Source organism: Apodemus sylvaticus, chromosome 2 (assembly GCF_947179515.1).
Source record: "Apodemus sylvaticus chromosome 2, mApoSyl1.1, whole genome shotgun sequence".
Classification (NCBI taxonomy): domain Eukaryota; kingdom Metazoa; phylum Chordata; class Mammalia; order Rodentia; family Muridae; genus Apodemus; species Apodemus sylvaticus.
In genome coordinates this window covers 155,385,171-155,403,406 of record NC_067473.1, presented here as the reverse complement: position 1 = coordinate 155,403,406, position 18,236 = coordinate 155,385,171, and the positions used below count along the sequence as shown (strand labels likewise).

Below are 18,236 nucleotides of genomic sequence, written 5' to 3'. Positions count from 1 at the left end.
TATTTTACTAACATTTCATGTTAAGAAAAATGTATACTTCAGAGCTAAATTGATAACAAAATAGTAAATTGTTAAGCAGTCCCATACCTCATCAATAATCAATAACTGGATTAATTAGCATTTATTACTATATTACTATCTTTAACCTTGGAAGCAAGATGCTTTGTGTACCTGTGGCATGTTGTAGAGACTTAGAATTCTGGAGATCTGAGTTGATATTCCTGTTGAAATGCCTCCTATCACTGCAACCAGCTTATCAGTCTTCTCAGGCCTGCAACTGTAGTTAGGAATTGGGGGGCTCCCTCCTGAGAGCAAAGCCATAGAACTTTCCATGGCCTTTGTTTCAGAAAAGTCAACATTGAAGAGATAGAATCCCAGGGACATATTGAATAGAATATTTGGGTCCTTGTTGATTTTTTCTATAGCAAAAACCATTGCCAACATGTGCTGATAATTTTTGGTGAGATTCCTGGGAGGAAAAATTGGAAAGATCATTTTTGTATTCTTTTTATATTGATTAATAATATTAATTAATTATTTTAATTAATTTATGTTCTGTTATATTAATTTATAAAATATAATTATTTATATTAGTTGATATATTTTAATATAATAATTAAAATATAATTACATTCTATACATCCCTCTCTTTTCTCTATATAGCTCCTCCCATTCTACCTCTCAAATTCTGCATTTTTATTTATAAGAACTTAATTCATATAAAAATTGTACTTGATATTCCAAGAAACAGGCATTCTACTCAATATTAAAAATATGGAGAAAATTGTGCTAAAAAAGAAGATTCATAGTACATCTTGTTATTAAATTGATTATTTTTGTTTTTGAATTTTTTTGAGACAGCATCTCGATTATTCAACCAAGGTTTAATTTAAACTCCTTATGTAGTCTAGGTTAAACTCAGGCTCACAAAGATCCACCTGCCTCTGCTTCTCAAGTTTTGGGATAAAAGTTTTGCACCACCACATACTATTAAATGTACATTTTTCAATGTTTATGGTGCAATTTGTTTCTGAGAAATAAAAATGGAAGAGTAAAACATGTGGGAAATAGCAAACATTAAAACTTAGTTTTTCATGTGGTCTTCAAAGAATAAGATAAACCTCAGGAAAACACACAGTGCTTGATCACTGATAGCAACTGAAAAAAATAGTGTCAAGTGTGAATTTAAACAGGAAGACTAAAATCTTCTCAATACACTACACTATATAACTAAAAAGACAAATTGGTTTTGACAGCAAAGTGCTTTCCAAAACTTCTTACGTGTTTAAGAGAATTCAGCATGTGTAGGGGAAAGACACACAGAGTCATGGCTGAGTAACTATTGGCACTTGATGGCTACTTGGGAAGGGACAGTCAGTTTCATTAGGAGGTTTGTCTAGTAGCTTGCCTAGACTATAGATAATGCCGTATACTCTTGCAGTACTGGCATGCCTAAATGAACTCAATACAATAAAATTTGATAGAGACAGATAGAAAGACAGACACAGAGAGAGAACCCATGAAGTTGAAGGCAGCAAACATTAGAACGGAGCAGTAGAGTAGAGTGAGATCAACATATGTTTTTTTACATGTATGAAATGCTGAAACATTTTTTTTTAAAGAGAGAGGTCAAACACTTACACAATAACAGCTTCCGGTATAGTCACTGTATCATTAAAGCCAAATTTAATTCTATTGTTTCTAGCAGTCACTCTGAGGGAAAAGAGTCCTCCAATAACAAAATGTCCATCTTGATAGTAGCCAGGAGAAGCAGGTATACTTAAGGACAAACAAGAAATTTGTTCCTGGAATACAATGAGGATAATCAGAAGAGAGAGAGCAATGAATAATTTCATAACACTGATAAATAATAGATAAAACCCAGATATATGTTTAGTTGAGAATCTTGGGCTAATCATCCCTGAGAGCACATGAACAAACTGGTAAAAGATGTCTCGTTGATCCATGTGGATCAAAGATATGAAGCATTGTTTTGTCCTGGTTCAGGCCCACTAGTATCCAGACACTCCCTCAGTTCCCTGGAGTCCAATCTGCTTTATACCATTTTAGCCCTAGATTATGTACCCTTCACAGAGTCACTGTGAGTCTCCAAGGACTCAAAAATCTCTCACTTGGCACCTGGGAATAGTGATTCACAGCAGGAAAACATACAATTAAGAAAAATTGTGAAGTCTACTAAAATATCTGTGGGGTGTGTACACTCACTGAGCTGAGACTACCCAGTGGAAACAAAATTAAGTCATGAAGAGTTATCTGAAGGAGGCATCAAAGGGCTCAGTGTTTGTTAGGCAAGAACTGGACTCTGAATTATTTAACATCAGTTTCATTTTAGAGTATTTCTGTAAGGAAAAGAAATTGTGTTACATTAGAAAACATTGTTTCTGGTTACTATATTGGGTCAAATATCAACTCCTATTTTTTATTGGATATTTTATGTTTATTCAAATGTTATCCCCTTTCCCGGATTCCTCTCCAGTTCTGCCCTATCCTATTCCCTCACCCCATACTTCTAGGAGTGTGCTACCCCACCCACCTACCTACTCCCACCTCACTGACCTGTCATTCTCCTACACTATGCAACCAAGCATTCATTGGACCAAGGGCCTTCTTTCCCATTGATGCCAGACAATGTCATCATCTGCTACATATGCAGCTGGAACAATGAGTCCCTCTCCATGTGTACTCTTTGCTGGATGGTTTTGTCCCTGAGAGCTCTGGGGAGTCTGCTTGATTTTTATTGTTGTTCTTCCTAAGGGGTTGCAAACCCTTTCAGCTTCTCCAGTCCTTTCTCTAACTCCTCCATTAGGGACCCCATGATCAGTTCAATGGATGACTGTGAGCATCCACCTCTGTACATGTCAGACTCTGGCAGAGACTATCAGGAAACAGTTATATCAGGATCCTGTCTGCATGAACTTAATGGCATCTACAATAGTGTCTGCATTTAATGACTGATTGTTAATTCTTGTTTTGATATATGTGGTGATAGTGTGTGGGTTTGTGTATGGGGGTGTGTTTGGGTCTGTGGGTGTGTGTGTATGTGTGTGTGTGTGCATGCGCGCACACACGCTTTCATTTTTTTTAGCTTTGATAGCATGTAATTATTTATTTCCTACATTTTTGTGCATGTAGTTAATGTCCTTGGATTCGAGTTTTTGTTCTTGTATACTATATAAGGATGGATTTGAAGATGGATGTTTAGTTTCAGATTTCTCATGAAATATTTTCTTTTCTCCATCTATGGTGATTGAAAGTTTTGCTGGGTATAGGAGCCTTGATGGCCATCTGTGGTCTCTTAGAGTTTTAAATAACATTTGTCCAGACCATTCTGTCTTTTAGAGTCTCTGTAAAGATGAAACGCATAATTCTAATAGGTTGGAATTTTTATGTTACATGATGATTTTTCTTTGCAGCTTTTAATATTCTTTGTATCTTCTGTGTATTTAGTATTTGATTATTAAGTGATAGAGAGATTTTAATTTCTGGCTCAAACTATTTGGTGTTCTGTAAGCTTATTATACCTTTCTAGACAGCTCTTTCTTTAGGTAAGGGCAATTTTCTTCCATGATTTTATTGTAAATATTTTCTGAATTTTTAACCTTAGCCATTCTGACTGCTGTGAGGTAAAATCTCAGGGTTGTTTCGTTTTGCATTTCCCTAATGACTAATGATGTTGAGCATTTCTTAAGGTGCTTCTCAGCCATCTGAATTTCTTCAGGTGAAAATTCTTTTTTTTAGATATGTACCCCATTTTTAATAGGGTTATTTGGTTTCCTGGGGTCTAACTTCTTTAGTTATTTGTATATATTGGATATTAGCCCTCTATTGGATGTGGGGTTGGTGAAGATCTTTTCCCAATTTGTTGGTTGCCATTTTGTCCTTTTGACAGTGTCCTTTGCCTTACAGAAATTTTGTAATTTTATGAGATCCCATTTGTCAATTCTTGATCTTAGAGCATAAGCTATTGGTGTTCTGTTCAGGAAATTTTCAGGAGACAGCAGGTGTTGGCGAGGATGTGGCGAAAGAGGAACACTCCTCCACTGCTGGTAGGATTGCAAGATGGTACAACCACTTTGGAAACAGTCTGGCAGTTCCTCAGAAAACTGAACATGACACTTGTGGAGGACCCTGCTATACCATTCCTGGGCATATACCCAGAGGATTCCCTGGCATGCAATAAGGACACATGCTCCACTATGTTCACAACAGCCTTATTTATAATAGCCAGAAGCTGGAAAGAACCCATATGTCCCTCAATGGAGGAATGGATACAGAAAATGTGGTGTATTTACACAATGGAATACTACTCAGCAATTAAAAACAATGAATTCATGAAACTTTTAGGTAAATGGTTGGAACTGGACAATATCATCCTAAGTGAGGTAACCCAATTACAAAAGAATACACATGCAATGCAATCACTGATAAGTGGATATTAATTAGCCCAGAAACTCTGAATACCCAAGACATAAGGAGCATATCAAATGACTCCCATAAAGAAGTAAGGAGAGGGCCCTGATCCTGGAAAGGCCTGATCCAGTATTGTAGGGGAGTACCAAGACAGAAAAAAAGGAGGGAGGTGATTGGAGAATGGGTGGAGAGAAGGCTTATAGGACATATGGGGAGGGGGGAACCGAAAAATGGGAAAGCATTGGGAATGTAAACAAAGAATTCAGAAAATAGAAAAATCTGTGAATCTTTCCATGTTCTCTTCCTATTATTCTTAGGTTTTGTCTTTTTATTCTGTCCCGGATTTCCTGGAAGTCTTGTGTCAGAAGCATTTTATGTTCAATATTTCCTTTGAAAAATGTACCATTTTTTTAATCATATCTTCTATACTTCAGATTCTCTCTTCAGTTTGTTGAATTCTGTTGGTGATGATTGCATATGTAATTCCTGTTTGCTTATCAATATGTTCCATTTCAAGGATTCTTCCACTTTGTGTGTGTGTTTTTTATTGGTTTTATATCCATTTTCAGGTTTTGAAAATTCTTATTAATTTCCTTCACCTATTAGTATTTTGCTGGATATATTTAATGGATTTAATAATTTTCTGTTTAAAGGGAATAAACAAGACCATATGCAAGGAGGGCAGAGAGAGAGAGAGAGAGAGAGTAAAACAGAAAGTAAAAATGATGTGAGGGGTATTTCTGATACAAGCAAGAAACCAAATGCAGTGGAAAATCCCTGGATTCAATGAGGGTGACCCTGGCTAAGTCTCCTAGCAAGGGAGATATGAAGCCTAAACTGGACCTCTCCTGGAACCAGGCAAGCCTTCCGTAGGAGGGATTGGAGCGCCAACACAGTCACAAGCATTTTGAACTACAATTTATCCTGTCTAAAAGATGGGCTGGGATAAGGGTAGCAGAGATATTTTAGGAGGGGCCAACCAATGGCTGGTCCATGTTAAGACCTATGCCATGAGATGGAGCCCATTCCTGACACTTCCTAGAGAGACAGGATCTAGAGACTATATATTCCAGAGACCAACAATAAAAACAAATATGAATAGCAAAAAAAAAAATCCAACAGCAAATTCAATAAAAAAGAAGCACAAAGTGAATAAAATGGTTCCTAATGATAATCTAGTAGATAGATAGATGATAGATAGATAGATAGATAGATAGATAGATAGATAGATAGATGGATAGATAGATAGATAGATAGATGATAGATAGATAGATGTACATCTCAGTTGTTATGAGAGAGGCTTCACCTTGCAACTAATGGAAACACATTCAGAGATCCATGTTCAATGCCTAGAAGGAGCTTAGTAAATCCTGCAGAAGATGAGAAGGAAGGATGGCAAGTTAGAGGGAACATGTTTATCATAATAAAAACCTCACAGAATCAACTAACATAGGCTCACAGAGACTGAATACCTAAGCAACCTGCATGGAACTGACCTAGGCTCTCTGCATATGTTCCATTTGTGTAGCTTCATCATCTATGGACTCCTACAGTGGAAGCAGGAGATATCTCAGATTCTGTTGCCTACCACTAGGACCCTTTCTCTATACTGAATTGTCTTGTGTAGCCTTAGTAGAAAAGGAGGCATCTATTCTTACTCTACCTCATATGACATGGCTTGTAGATAACCATGGAGTGCCTGCCCTTTTCTAATAAAAATGGAGGAGGAGTAGATTGAGTGGTTGGAGTAAACTGGGAGGAGAAAGGAGATGGGAAATTGACATAGAATAATTAATAAATTGATTAAACAAAACACAAAATCTACAATTTTTTACTGCTTCTAGTGCCTTTATAACAATAATTTGAGCCTGTTTATTTTGAACCAATTGTGAGTAAAATTGTTTTCCTTATTATTTTCTCAAATATACTTATAACTGACAAAGTCCTGATATGGATGCTGACTTAAGAACTTAATGGGTTAACAGATCTAAAAGGCTTTATTTCTTTATTTCTTTCTTTGTTTTTTGTGTGTTTGAGGAAACTTAGGGTCTTTTTGATATGAGATAAAGTCATCTGCAAATAAGGATAGTTTTACTTGCCTTCCTAATGCTAGGCCTTTCCTTTATTCTTCAACTCTACAACTCTCATTGAAAAACATTGCAAACATTGCCACTAGAAGATGAAAGATGGCAAAAAAGGCCCTATCCAGATGCAAAAATCTCAATACAAAAGTACAAGCAAGGTGAGAATAACTTAGACAAAATTTCAGACCAGGAATTCTAAGAAAGGATTAAAAATGTGTCCAAATTAATTAATAAGGGCAATAGTAGGAAGTTGAAATGAATAATTACATAAGACAGAACATGAAATGGAATACAACAAAAATAACTGGACAGAAAATAATTGGAATGTACCAAAATCTATAAGAAAAAAGGAACATACTTTTGGAAAAGGCATAGTGTCTGGAATTGAGCAGAAGCCATCTAGAGCAAAGACTTTGGTGAGTATGTTCTACAACTCAAAGAGAGTTCAATGATGATGCAGAATAGAGGACCCATGTAAGGGAACCTCCACAGTATGAGGCAGAAGCCATGGTCTCAAGTAAAGAAAGGGTGCTGACCTAAGGTAAAGGAAACAGGTGTCAGAGTTGGGGCATTCAATAACAAATGGCTATAGTTGCAAACTTAGGAGAAGAAGTGAACTAACCCAGCATAAGGCATCTAGGTATGATGAGTTCAAAATTGGTAGATAAAGACATCGACCCAGAGGATAGTGAGTACACCATGTGTAAGGCTTTCAGAAGCATGATAATTGGCACAATTCACAGTTGAGTGCAGATCCTGGGAGGAAATTGAGGCTGGCTCAGAGAAGTGCATATAGGGCTATATAGTTCTATAACACACAGCACAAATTGTGGACCCGGGGAGAAGAGAGACATTTACCCAGGCATAGGCACCCAGATTCATGGCATTTGACAAATCAGAGCAGAAGCTGTGGACCAATGGGAAAGAGGAGAGCTGAAGTAAGCCTAGATACACAGGCACAGGGATATCCACAACTAATGCCAAAAACTATGAACCAGGAAGGAGGGTAGAATTGACACAAGACAGTAGCTGACTTCAGAAAGAAACTAGGGGTAGAATTTGGAAACATACAAAATTCCTAGGGAGAAAAAGGAGATCTCAGACTAAAATGACCTCTCTGAACTTTCTGAACATAGTAAATGCCTGACTGATAAATAGACAAGTGGTTTAAAGAACCAACAACAAAAATATTCTAGAGTAATTGCTCCCAATGAGAACAGTTAGAAAGAGTATGAGTAAATATTTAAAAGAATGAGTAAAACTACAGTAGCATGTAGGACATTAAACCATGCCAGAAGCTTGGTTAGATAGAGCAGATCTTGACTGGGTGTCATACACCTAAGACTTAGGTGACTCCCAGCTCCCTGCCAGACCCCTGCCTTGTAACATGTGAAATGGTTCTCACATAGGAGCAAGTGTCCTATGGTCAGCTAGGCTCAAGACAGAGTTCTCCATGCTAATGAGGTACCTAGAAGCCCAGAGGGCTTAGCCAATAAACTTCCATTCCTAGATATTCCTCCCTGCAACAGGTATTTAATCTCTGGCACACTATGAGAAGTCAGGTATGATTTTACAAATGCATTTGCCACATGAAAATAAACTGATTAGAACCAGGAATTGCCCTTTTCACCAAGATCTGCTGTGGGGAGACATGGAAGTCTTTGCCCACAAAGCAGCAGCCCAATCTCCATTAGAAGGCCTGACTGTACTTCTAGTCATAAAAGCAACCAAGCCTGCCTCTGCCAGGATAAAAACAATCCCTGCTGCTAGGAACCAGAGCCCCCCCTTTCCCCCTGGATCTGGACTAGACATTTTTGTCAGGCCTCAGTGCCCCACCCCTGACTTTTCTGTAACTCACAGAACCACCTGTATGTCCAAGAGCCAGAGAAACCCATGGCTTCTGCCTCTTCATAGGCCCAGCGACCCTCACGCCAGCGCAGACTTTCCCATATCTCAGACTGTGCTTTCCTACCACTGGATCAGTGCCTCAGCCCTTCCCTTATGCCCAGCACCCAGCCCATGTGGTTACCTGGAATAAGCACAGTCAAACTCTCCACATTCTGCCTCCCCAAGCTGCCATACACAGTTGCTGAACAGATGATGAGCAACACTACAGGAGGCAGAAGACTGGGGGGAGGGTAAAGGAATATTGGAAGAGACACTATGAGCTTAACATAGATTTGGAATGTAAATGACTAAAACAATTATGAAAATAATGATAGAGATTTAAAAAACTGTCAAACAATGAAAAGAACATACAGATTTACCCAAAAGCAATAAAGGGGAGTTAAAAAGAATAGGAAAGTCAATAAAAATGTGAAAATAGAGTCCAATAAAGAAATACGAGCCTAAGGTCAAAAACTCAGGAGACAGCAGGTGTTGGCGAAGATGTAGAGAAAGAGGAACACTCCTCCACTGCTGGTTGGGCTGTAAGATAGTACAACTACTTTGGAAATCAGTCTGGCGGTTCCTCAGAAAACTGGACATGACACTTACGGAGGAACCTGATATACCTCTCCTGGGCATATACCCAAAGGATTCCCCGGCCTGTAATAAAGACACATGCTCCATTATGTTCATAGCAGCCTTATTTATAATATCCAGAAGCTGGAAAGAACCCAGATGCCCCTCAAAGGAGGGGTGGTATATTTCTTTGGTATATATCAAAGAAAACGTGGTATATTTACACAATAGAATAATACTCAGCAATTAGAAACAATGAATTCACAAAATTTTTATGTAAATGGTTTGATCTGGAAAATATCATCCTAAGTGAGGTAACCCAGTCACAAAAGAATACACATGGAATGCAATATCTGATAAGTGGATATTAATTAGCCCAGAAGCCCTGAATACCCAAGGCACAAATCGCATAACAAATGACTCCCATGAAGAAGTATGGAGAAGGTTCTGATCCTGGAAAGGATTGATCTAACACTGGAGGGGAATATAAGGACAGAGAAAAAAAGGAGGGAGGTGATTGGAGAATGGATGGAAAGAAGAAGATTTATGGGAAATACGGGAAGGGGGGATCTGGGAAAGGGGAAATCATTTGGAATGTAAACAAAGAATATAGGAAATAAATGTATTTAAAAAAAAAGAAATACAATTGCTGAAAAATAAGTCAAGTTGAAATGAGCCTGGAAATGCAAAATTCTGTAAACCTAGTAGAAAAGTTCACTGAAAGAGAGTATTATGTTGAAGAGAGAATATCAGGACAGGAGCACAAGGTAGAGAAATACTATACTAATATGTATATATTAGTATAGAAAGGGGAGACCTTTGTAACACAATAAATAAACCCAATCTGTACATTTTAGAAGCAAAGAAGGAGAATAATACAAAAACAAAAGTTTAGCAATTATCAATAACATCATAGTAGAAAAGTCCACAAATCTACAAAAAAGAGATGTTCAGTTAAGTAGAAGAGGCCTACAGAAAACAGACAGGACCTGAAAAGAAATGTCACTTGACGTAGTATAACTAAAATACTTGAAATATCAAATAAGGGGCATTAAATATCTGTAAAAGTTACAAGCAATGTCACTTACAAAGACATGCCCATCAGAAAAACAACAGAGTATACATTAAGTAGAAACACTTAAAGCAAAAGAGTCTGAAAGATGAATCCTAAATTCTGAAAGATCACAACTGCCAACCTGAGTATTTTCCATAGTAAAACTATGCCTTATATTTGAAGGAGAAACATAAACATTCCATGATAAAAATATACCAGAATTTATGACACCTAAGCATCTCTATTGAGGTTTCTAAAAATAATACTTAAGTTGGAAGAGAATGATTAGCATACCCAATTGGCCACCAAAGATAAATGAACACTATCAGGAGAGTTTCTAAAAAGAGGTCCAAGAAAACAATTCAAAATCAACAAATGACAGGAACATAAACAACTCCTCCACTAGTATCACTAAATATTAATGGTCTCAATTTTCCAATTAAAAAATGGAGACTAGCAAAATAGCTTAAAAATAGAATTCGTCCCCTTCATAGAACCAAAATATATGTCTTACTATCAAAGATAGATATCATCTTAGAGTAAAAGGAAGGAAAATTACTTTTAAGGAAATGGTAATAAGGATCAAGCAGGCATGGCTAATCTAATATCTGGCAAGACAGACTTCAAACCAAACTACACAGAAGAGATAAGCAGGGTCTCTTCGTACTCCTAAAAGATAGAGTCCATGATGAGGCTATTACAAGTTTAGAACATTTCTTCAAGCAAAAGTGTAGCCAATTTACTAAAATAACAATTATACAACCAAAGATTAATCCTTACACAAGAGTGGATAACTTCAATACCGTGCTGTCAACAATAGACACATTAGCTAGAAAAAATGTAAACAAGGAAACACAAAAGTTAAATTATATCAGAACAAAATCACTTAGCAGAAATATAAAGAACATCTCAATAAATGGTAAAAAAAAAAAAACATAGGATCTCAGCAGCTCATTGAATGTTCTTGAAAACTGATCACAAATGAGAAAATAAAGCAAGCCTCAGTACATATAGGAAAATTGAACTTGCATCCTGTCATTTAGCTCACAAATATATGTAGGCATAAAGTTATTATGCCCTGTGTAAAGATTACCTTGGTATTATTCAAATACTGATTTCTGTATCCCAATATCTACTTTCAATCCTTATTCTGAGAATCTTTTGTCACAATGTTCTGTAAATATTGCTCCCCAGTGATTCCCTGATTGGTCAATGAAGCTAGTTCATTAGCCAGTGATTGAACATAGAAGCAAATAGGGCTGGAATTCTTCTGAGCCAAGGGAGAGGGAAGAAAGTAGAGGCAGGGAAATGGAGATAAACCAAAACTAGAGAATCCAAGAGACACCACGAGAAAATGCCTGGAGCACAGAAGGATAAATGAGTACTAAAATGCAAGAATCACTTGGATTATGACTTGGAGATAGCCATAGTAGGTAGGAGGATTAAAACAGACTATTACTGTATTTTTATGAACTTACAACTTGTTAAATAAATATGAGTCTAGATTCAATTAATTGGGAGCTAGCATGGTTAAAAAGCAAACTGATACACACTTGCAAAAGGCCACTAACAACATTAAGCTAGATAACAGGAGCCATAGAGCCTTCAGACAATAAACAGACACAAGGGTAATAAATGGCAAAACTTTGAACACAGGATGAACCACTGAGGAAACTAGAAACAAATTATAAAATTTCTGGAACTGGGGATGGACAGATGACTCAGTAGTTAATAGCACTTTTTGTTTTTTCAGAGGAAAAGGATTTGGGTCATGTCACCCAGGGGTTGGTTCAAATTATCCACTTCCAGGGTATCTGGCAGCCTTTCTGACTTCTGTGCATAACAACACAAAAATGGTGAATAGACATGCATACATACATACATGTAAACTCATACAAATAAAATAAAAGTGTTTAAAAATTCCCAGAACTGATTAAACCAGAAAACACTTCAAAACCCTGTGAGACAAAGAGAACAGTATTAAAGAAAGCTTATACCCCAAAGTATACATATCAAATATTCGCAAGAACTCAATGAATAAATTAAGGCAAATTATTAAGTCCTTGGAAATCCAACAACAAACAAAAGACCAAATAATTTGGTTGAATAATAATTAGTGAAAATTAGGAACAATGACTATCACAGAAAAAAGATTGTTCATTTATTAGAAAATTGGGGTGGACAAATTCCTATCCCCATACACAAGGGCACCCACATTATTAAAGAAACATTGATGAAGCTTAAATTGTACATTGAGCATCATACATTAATAGGGGAGACTTCAACATCCCACTCTCACCAATTAACAGGACATCTAGACAAAACCTAAACAAAGAAATAATAAAACTAACAGACATTGTAAATCAAATGGACCTAACAGACATCTGTAGAAAATTTCACACAAACACTAAAGAGTATCTCACATATCTCAGCACCTCATGGATCCTTCTCCAAAACTGACCTCATAGTTACAAAGCAAACCTCAACAGAGAGAAGAAAACTGAAATATTGCCTTGCAGATTATCAGATCATCTTGGATTAAGGCGGGACTTCAACAGCAACAGAAACACCAATAATCCTACAAACTCTGAAAAACTGAACAACTCTCAACTCAAAATCTCTTGTTCAGGTGAAAAATAAAGAAATTAAAGATGTTCTAGCATTCAATGAAAGCACTACACTGGAGGGTCACAGAGAACTGAGAGGCTCCCATGACCCAAAGGTGATCACTATAGCCGAAATGCACAGTAAAGGGGAGACAGAACCTGTAGAGACCACCACCAGTAGATAGGTCAAGAGAAGGTGCCACCCACCAATCTCAAAGTTTTTAATCCAGTAATGTTCCTGTCCAATGAAAAGGAAGGGGCAAAAGGTATAGCAAAGACTGAAGGATGTGACATGTGGGGACTACCCAACCTGGTGATCCATATTTTCTACAGATACCAAAGTCTGGCACTGGTACTGTTGCCAAGAGTCACTTTCTTTTTTTTTATTATTATTATTATTCGATATAATTTATTTACATTTCAAATGATTTCCCCTTTTCTAGCCCCCCCACTCCCCGAAAGTCCCGCAAACCCCCTTCTCTTCCCCTGTCCTCCCTCCCACCCCTTCCCAGTTCCCCGTTCTGGTTTTGCCAAATACTGTTTCACTGAGTCTTTCCAGAACCAGGGACCACTCCTGCTTTCTTCTTGTATCTCATTTGATGTGTGGATTATGTTTTGGGTATTCCAGTTTTCTAGGTTAATAACCACTTATTAGTGAGTGCATACCATGATTCACCTTTTGAGTCTGGGTTACCTCACTTAGTATGATATTCTCTAGCTCCATCCATTTGCCTAAGAATTTCATGAATTCATTGTTTCTAATAGCTGAATAGTACTCCATTGTGTAGATATACCACATTTTTTGCATCCACTCTTCTGTTGAGGGATACCTGGGTTCTTTCCAGCATCTGGCAATTACAAATAGGGCTGCTATGAACATAGTAGAACATGTATCCTTATTACATCAGATAGAGGGCTAATATCCAATATATATAAAGAACTCAAGAAGTTAGACTCCAGAAAACCAAACAACCCTATTAAAAAATGGGGTACAGAGTTAAACAAAGAATTCTCACCTGAAGAACTTCGGATGGCAGAGAAGCATCTTAAAAAATGCTCAACTTCATTAGTCATTAGGGAAATGCAAATCAAAACAACCCTAAGATTTCATCTTACACCAGTCAGAATGGCTAAGATTAAAAATTCAGGAGACAGCAGGTGTTGGAGAGGGTGTGGAGAAAGAGGAACACTCCTCCACTGCTGGTGGGGTTGCAAATTGGTACAACCACTCTGGAAATCAGTCTGGCGGTTCCTCCGAAAACTGGGCACCTTACTTCCAGAAGATCCTGCTATACCACTCCTGGGCATATACCCAGAAGACTCCCCACCATGTAATAAGGATACATGTTCTAATATGTTCAAGAGTCACTTTCTAACAGGAACATAGTATGGCTGTTCCTTGGGAGGTTCTCCAGCAACTCACCAATGAAAACATGCAAGCTTAGAGTCAAATTTCACAGTAAGCTCAGGGACTGTGGTATGGGAGCTGGCATAGTAATGTAGGAGCAGAGGGAGATTGCAATCCCATGGAAGGAATGCTCTCCACTGACCACCCACCCTGTGATCCCAGGGAACAAATCACCAACCAAGAAGGTTACAGAGAGGGACCCATGATTTCAGACACAAATATAGCAGAGTATGGCTTGTCTAACAGCAATTGTAGGGGACGACCTTGGTCCTGTGGAGGTTTGATGTCCCATCATAGGTGGATAATGGAGCAGTGGGGAGGGAGAAGGTGGGTGTATGGCAGAAAACCCTCATTGAGGCAAAGGGGATAGGGAAGAGGGCAGATGTGAGTTGGGGTTAGTGTAGTAGCAACCAGTAAATTGGATATTATTTGAGATATAAATAAATGGAATGATGAATTTAAAAAAGCAAAAAGTAAAAACACATGTTAGAAAAAAGAAAATGAAGGCACAAGATACCTAACTTAATGGGACTTTTAAAAGGAAAGCAGTACTGAGAGGAAAGTTCATAGTACCTATGAAGTGCCCCAAAAGGGAAATTAGAAAGTTCTCATACCATCAGTTTAAAAGTACACCTGAAAGCTGCAGAAAATAGAAGCTAGCAGACCAAATATGAGTAGAAACCAGGAAATAATCAAAATCAGGGCTGAAATCAATTAGTTAGAAACAAATAAAAAATAAGAAGAATCAATGAAATAAAAATCAACAAGATAATGAAGTGCTTAACCAAACTAACAAAGATACACAGAGACAGAATCCAAACAAACAAAATCAGAAATGAAAAGAAAGACATAGCAATAGGCACTGAAGCAATTCAAAGAATCATCAGTTCTTTTTTTTTTTCATTTCATTTTTTAATTGATATATTATGTATTTACATTTCAAATGATTTCCCCTTTTCTGGGTCCCCACTCCCCACAAGTCCCATTAGCCTTCTTCCGTCCCCCTGTTCTTCCATCCACCTCTTCCCACTTCCCTGTTCTGGAATTCCCCTACACTCTTACACTGAGTCTTTCCAGAACCAGGGGCCACTCCTCTATTCTTTTTGGACATCATTTAATTTGTGGATTATGCCCTGGGTATTCAAAGTTTCTAGGCTAATATCCACTTATCAGTGAGTGCATACCATGATTGATCTTTTGAGACTGGGTTACCTCACTTAGTATGATGTTCTCCAGCTCCATCCATTTGTCTAAGAATTTCATGAATTCATTGTTTCTAATGGCTGAATAGCACTCCATTGTGTAAATATACCACATTTTTTTGTATCCATTCCTCCATTGAAGGACACCTAGATTCTTTCCACCTTCTGGCTACTACAAATAGGGCTGTTATGAACGTAGTGGAGCATGTATCCTTATTGCATGCTGAAGAATCCTCTGGATATATGCCCAGGAGTGGTATAACAGGGTCCTCAGGAAGTGTCATGCCCAGTTTTATGAGGAACCGCCAGACTGATTTCCAAAGTGGTTGCACCATCTTGCAATCCCACCAGCAGTGGAAGAGTGTTCCTCTTTCTCCACATCCTCGCCAACACCTGCTGTCTCCTGAGTTTTTGACCTTAGCCATTCTGACGGGTGTGAGGTGAAATCTCAGGGTTGTTTTGATTTGCATTTCCCTAATGATTAATGATGTTGAACATTTCTTAAGGTGTTTCTCAGCTCTCCGAAGTTCTTCATGTGAAAATTCTTTGTTTAGCTCTGTACCCCACTTTTTAATGGGGTTATTTGGTTCTCTGGGTTCTACTTTCTTGAGTTCTTTGTATATATTAGATATTAGCCCTCTGTCAGATTTAGGGTTGGTGAAGATCCTTTCCCAGTCTGTTGGTTGACGTTTTGTCCTTTTGATGGTGTCCTTTGCCTTATAGAAACTTTGTAGTTTTATGAGGTCCCATTTGTCAATTCTTGATCTTAGAGCCTAAGCTATTGGTGTTCTATTCAGGAACTTTTCCCCTGTGCCCATGTCCTCCAGGGTCTTCCCCAGTTTCTTTTCGATTAGTCTCAGTGTGTCAGGTTTTATGTGAATGTCCTTGATCCATTTGGAGTTGAGCTTGGTACAAGGAGATAAGAATGGATCAATGCGCATTCTTCTGCATGCTGACCTCCATTGAACCAGCACCATTTGTTGAAAAGACTATCTTTTTTCCACTGGATGCTTTCAGCTCCATGGTCGAAGACCAAGTGACCATAGGTGTGTTGATTCATTTCTGGTTCACTAGGTACTGCATCACCCTGAGCTTTAGATTTCTGGTGGTGCAAACCGCCAGGGGTCTGCCTGCACTCAGGAACTGAGCACATAGTCGGGTTTGTCTGCCAGCCTGCTGGGTTCAGGGCCCATGTCCTGCCCAGGGAGCTGCAGAAGGAGAGAAGACCCGCGGCCATATTCACTGCCTGCCAGGACAGAAAAAGATCACTAGGTACTGTATCACCCTGAGCTTTAGATTTCTGGTGGTGCAAACCGCCAGGGGTCTGCCTATACTCAGGAACTGAACACAAAGGCGGGTTTGTCTGCCTGTGTCCTGCCCAGTGAGCTTCCGAAGGAGAGAAGCCCCGCAGCCATACTCGCTGCCTGCCAGGACAGAAAAGGTTCACTAAGTATTGTATCACCCTGAGCTTTAGATTTCTGGTGGTGCAAACTGCCAGAGGTCTGCCTGCACTCAGGAACTGAGCACATAGGCGGTTCATCTGCAAGCCAGTCCATCGCAGGACCTATGTCCTATGTGAGAATCAACAGAGTGAGTGACCCCCCACCACAACATCTTAGCTCCATAATAGAGCAGACAGAGAACACCTAGTTGACCTTGACAACCTAAGTATAACATTGCTTGAGGCAAGACTGAGAAGGGCTCCAAAGGCACAAAAGAGGAAGCCAGCATATCAGTAATCTGTGCCAGAAGAAACCCAGTCATCCAGTGTTGCAGAGATAACCTTAAAGATCCACAGTAGGTTGAAGCACCAGCCAGTGACAATAAGACCATCTAACACCTGGGAGAACTAGATGGCTAAAGGCAAACATAGGAACATTACTAAGAGAATCATCAGTTCTTACGTCAAAAGACTGTACTCCAAAAATTGAAAAAAATCTTAATGAAATGGATAATTTTCTAAACAAATACCACTTACCAAAGTTAAATATAGATCAAGTAAACTAGGTAAATAGCCCCATTAACTACCAAAGTAAAAGAAGACATTAAAAGCTCACCACATGCAAAAAACGGATCTATTGATATGATTTTAGCACAGAATTCTACCAGACTTTTAAAGAAAAGCTAATTCTGGTACTCCTCAAACTATTCCATTGAATAAAAGCCGAAGGAACACTGCCAAACTCATTCTATGAAGCCACAGTCACACTAATACTTAAACCCACACAAAGACTCAACAAAGAAAGAGAATGTCAGACCAATTTTACTTATGAACATTGATGGAAAAATACTCAATAAAATACTAGCAAACAGAATCCAGGAACATATTTAAAAAAAATATCTTCTATCATGATAAAGTAGGCTTTATTTTAGGGATTTAGGTTTTATTCAGTGTATGAAAATACATGAATATTCCACCACATAAACAAAGTGAAAGAAATAATTTCATGATCATCTCATTACATGTTGAAAGAGCCTTGGGCAAAATTCAACACACCTTCAGGTTAAAAGTATCAGAGACAGCAGGGTTATAAGGCACATACCTAACCATAAGGAAAGTAATAGCAAGCCAAAAGCCAACACCAAGGAAAATGGAGAGAAACTTAAAGCAATTCTACTAAATTCAGGGAGAAGATAAAGCTTCCCATTGTCATTCTATCTATTCAATATAGTGCTACAAGTCATAGCCAGAGCAATAAAACAACTGAAATCAATCAAAGGAGTACAAATTGTAAAAGAACAAATCAAAGGATCACTAATTTTGATAAGAGGGTATATATGAGCCACCCCAAAAACAGTAGCAGAGAACTCCAGCTTATAAATAGTTTTAGCAAACTGACTGGATACAAAAATAGGTCAAAAAAATCAGTATATCTCTTTATACAAATAGTAAAGTGGCTGAGAACAAAATTTCAGAACAACACCCTTAACAATAACCATCAATAATAGAAAATATCTTCGTATTTCTATAACCACACAAGTGAATAA

At 38.0% G+C, this 18,236-nt stretch overlaps 1 protein-coding gene across 1 annotated transcript in view; it reads right to left on the bottom strand.

Annotated features, from left to right (window-relative positions):
• LOC127677633 (vomeronasal type-2 receptor 26-like) overlaps positions 1–1,859 on the bottom strand; it is a 36,374-nt gene extending 34,515 nt beyond the window's left edge. Inside the window, exons 1-2 of the mRNA XM_052172673.1 lie at positions 1,642–1,859; positions 172–469 (exon numbers count right to left, since the gene is read on the bottom strand). Of these exons, the coding sequence (XP_052028633.1) occupies positions 172–469; positions 1,642–1,856 (513 nt within the window). The 5' untranslated portion in view covers positions 1,857–1,859. The remainder of the gene's footprint in view (positions 1–171; positions 470–1,641) is intronic.
• Between the last annotated feature and the right edge of the window lie 16,377 nt (positions 1,860–18,236).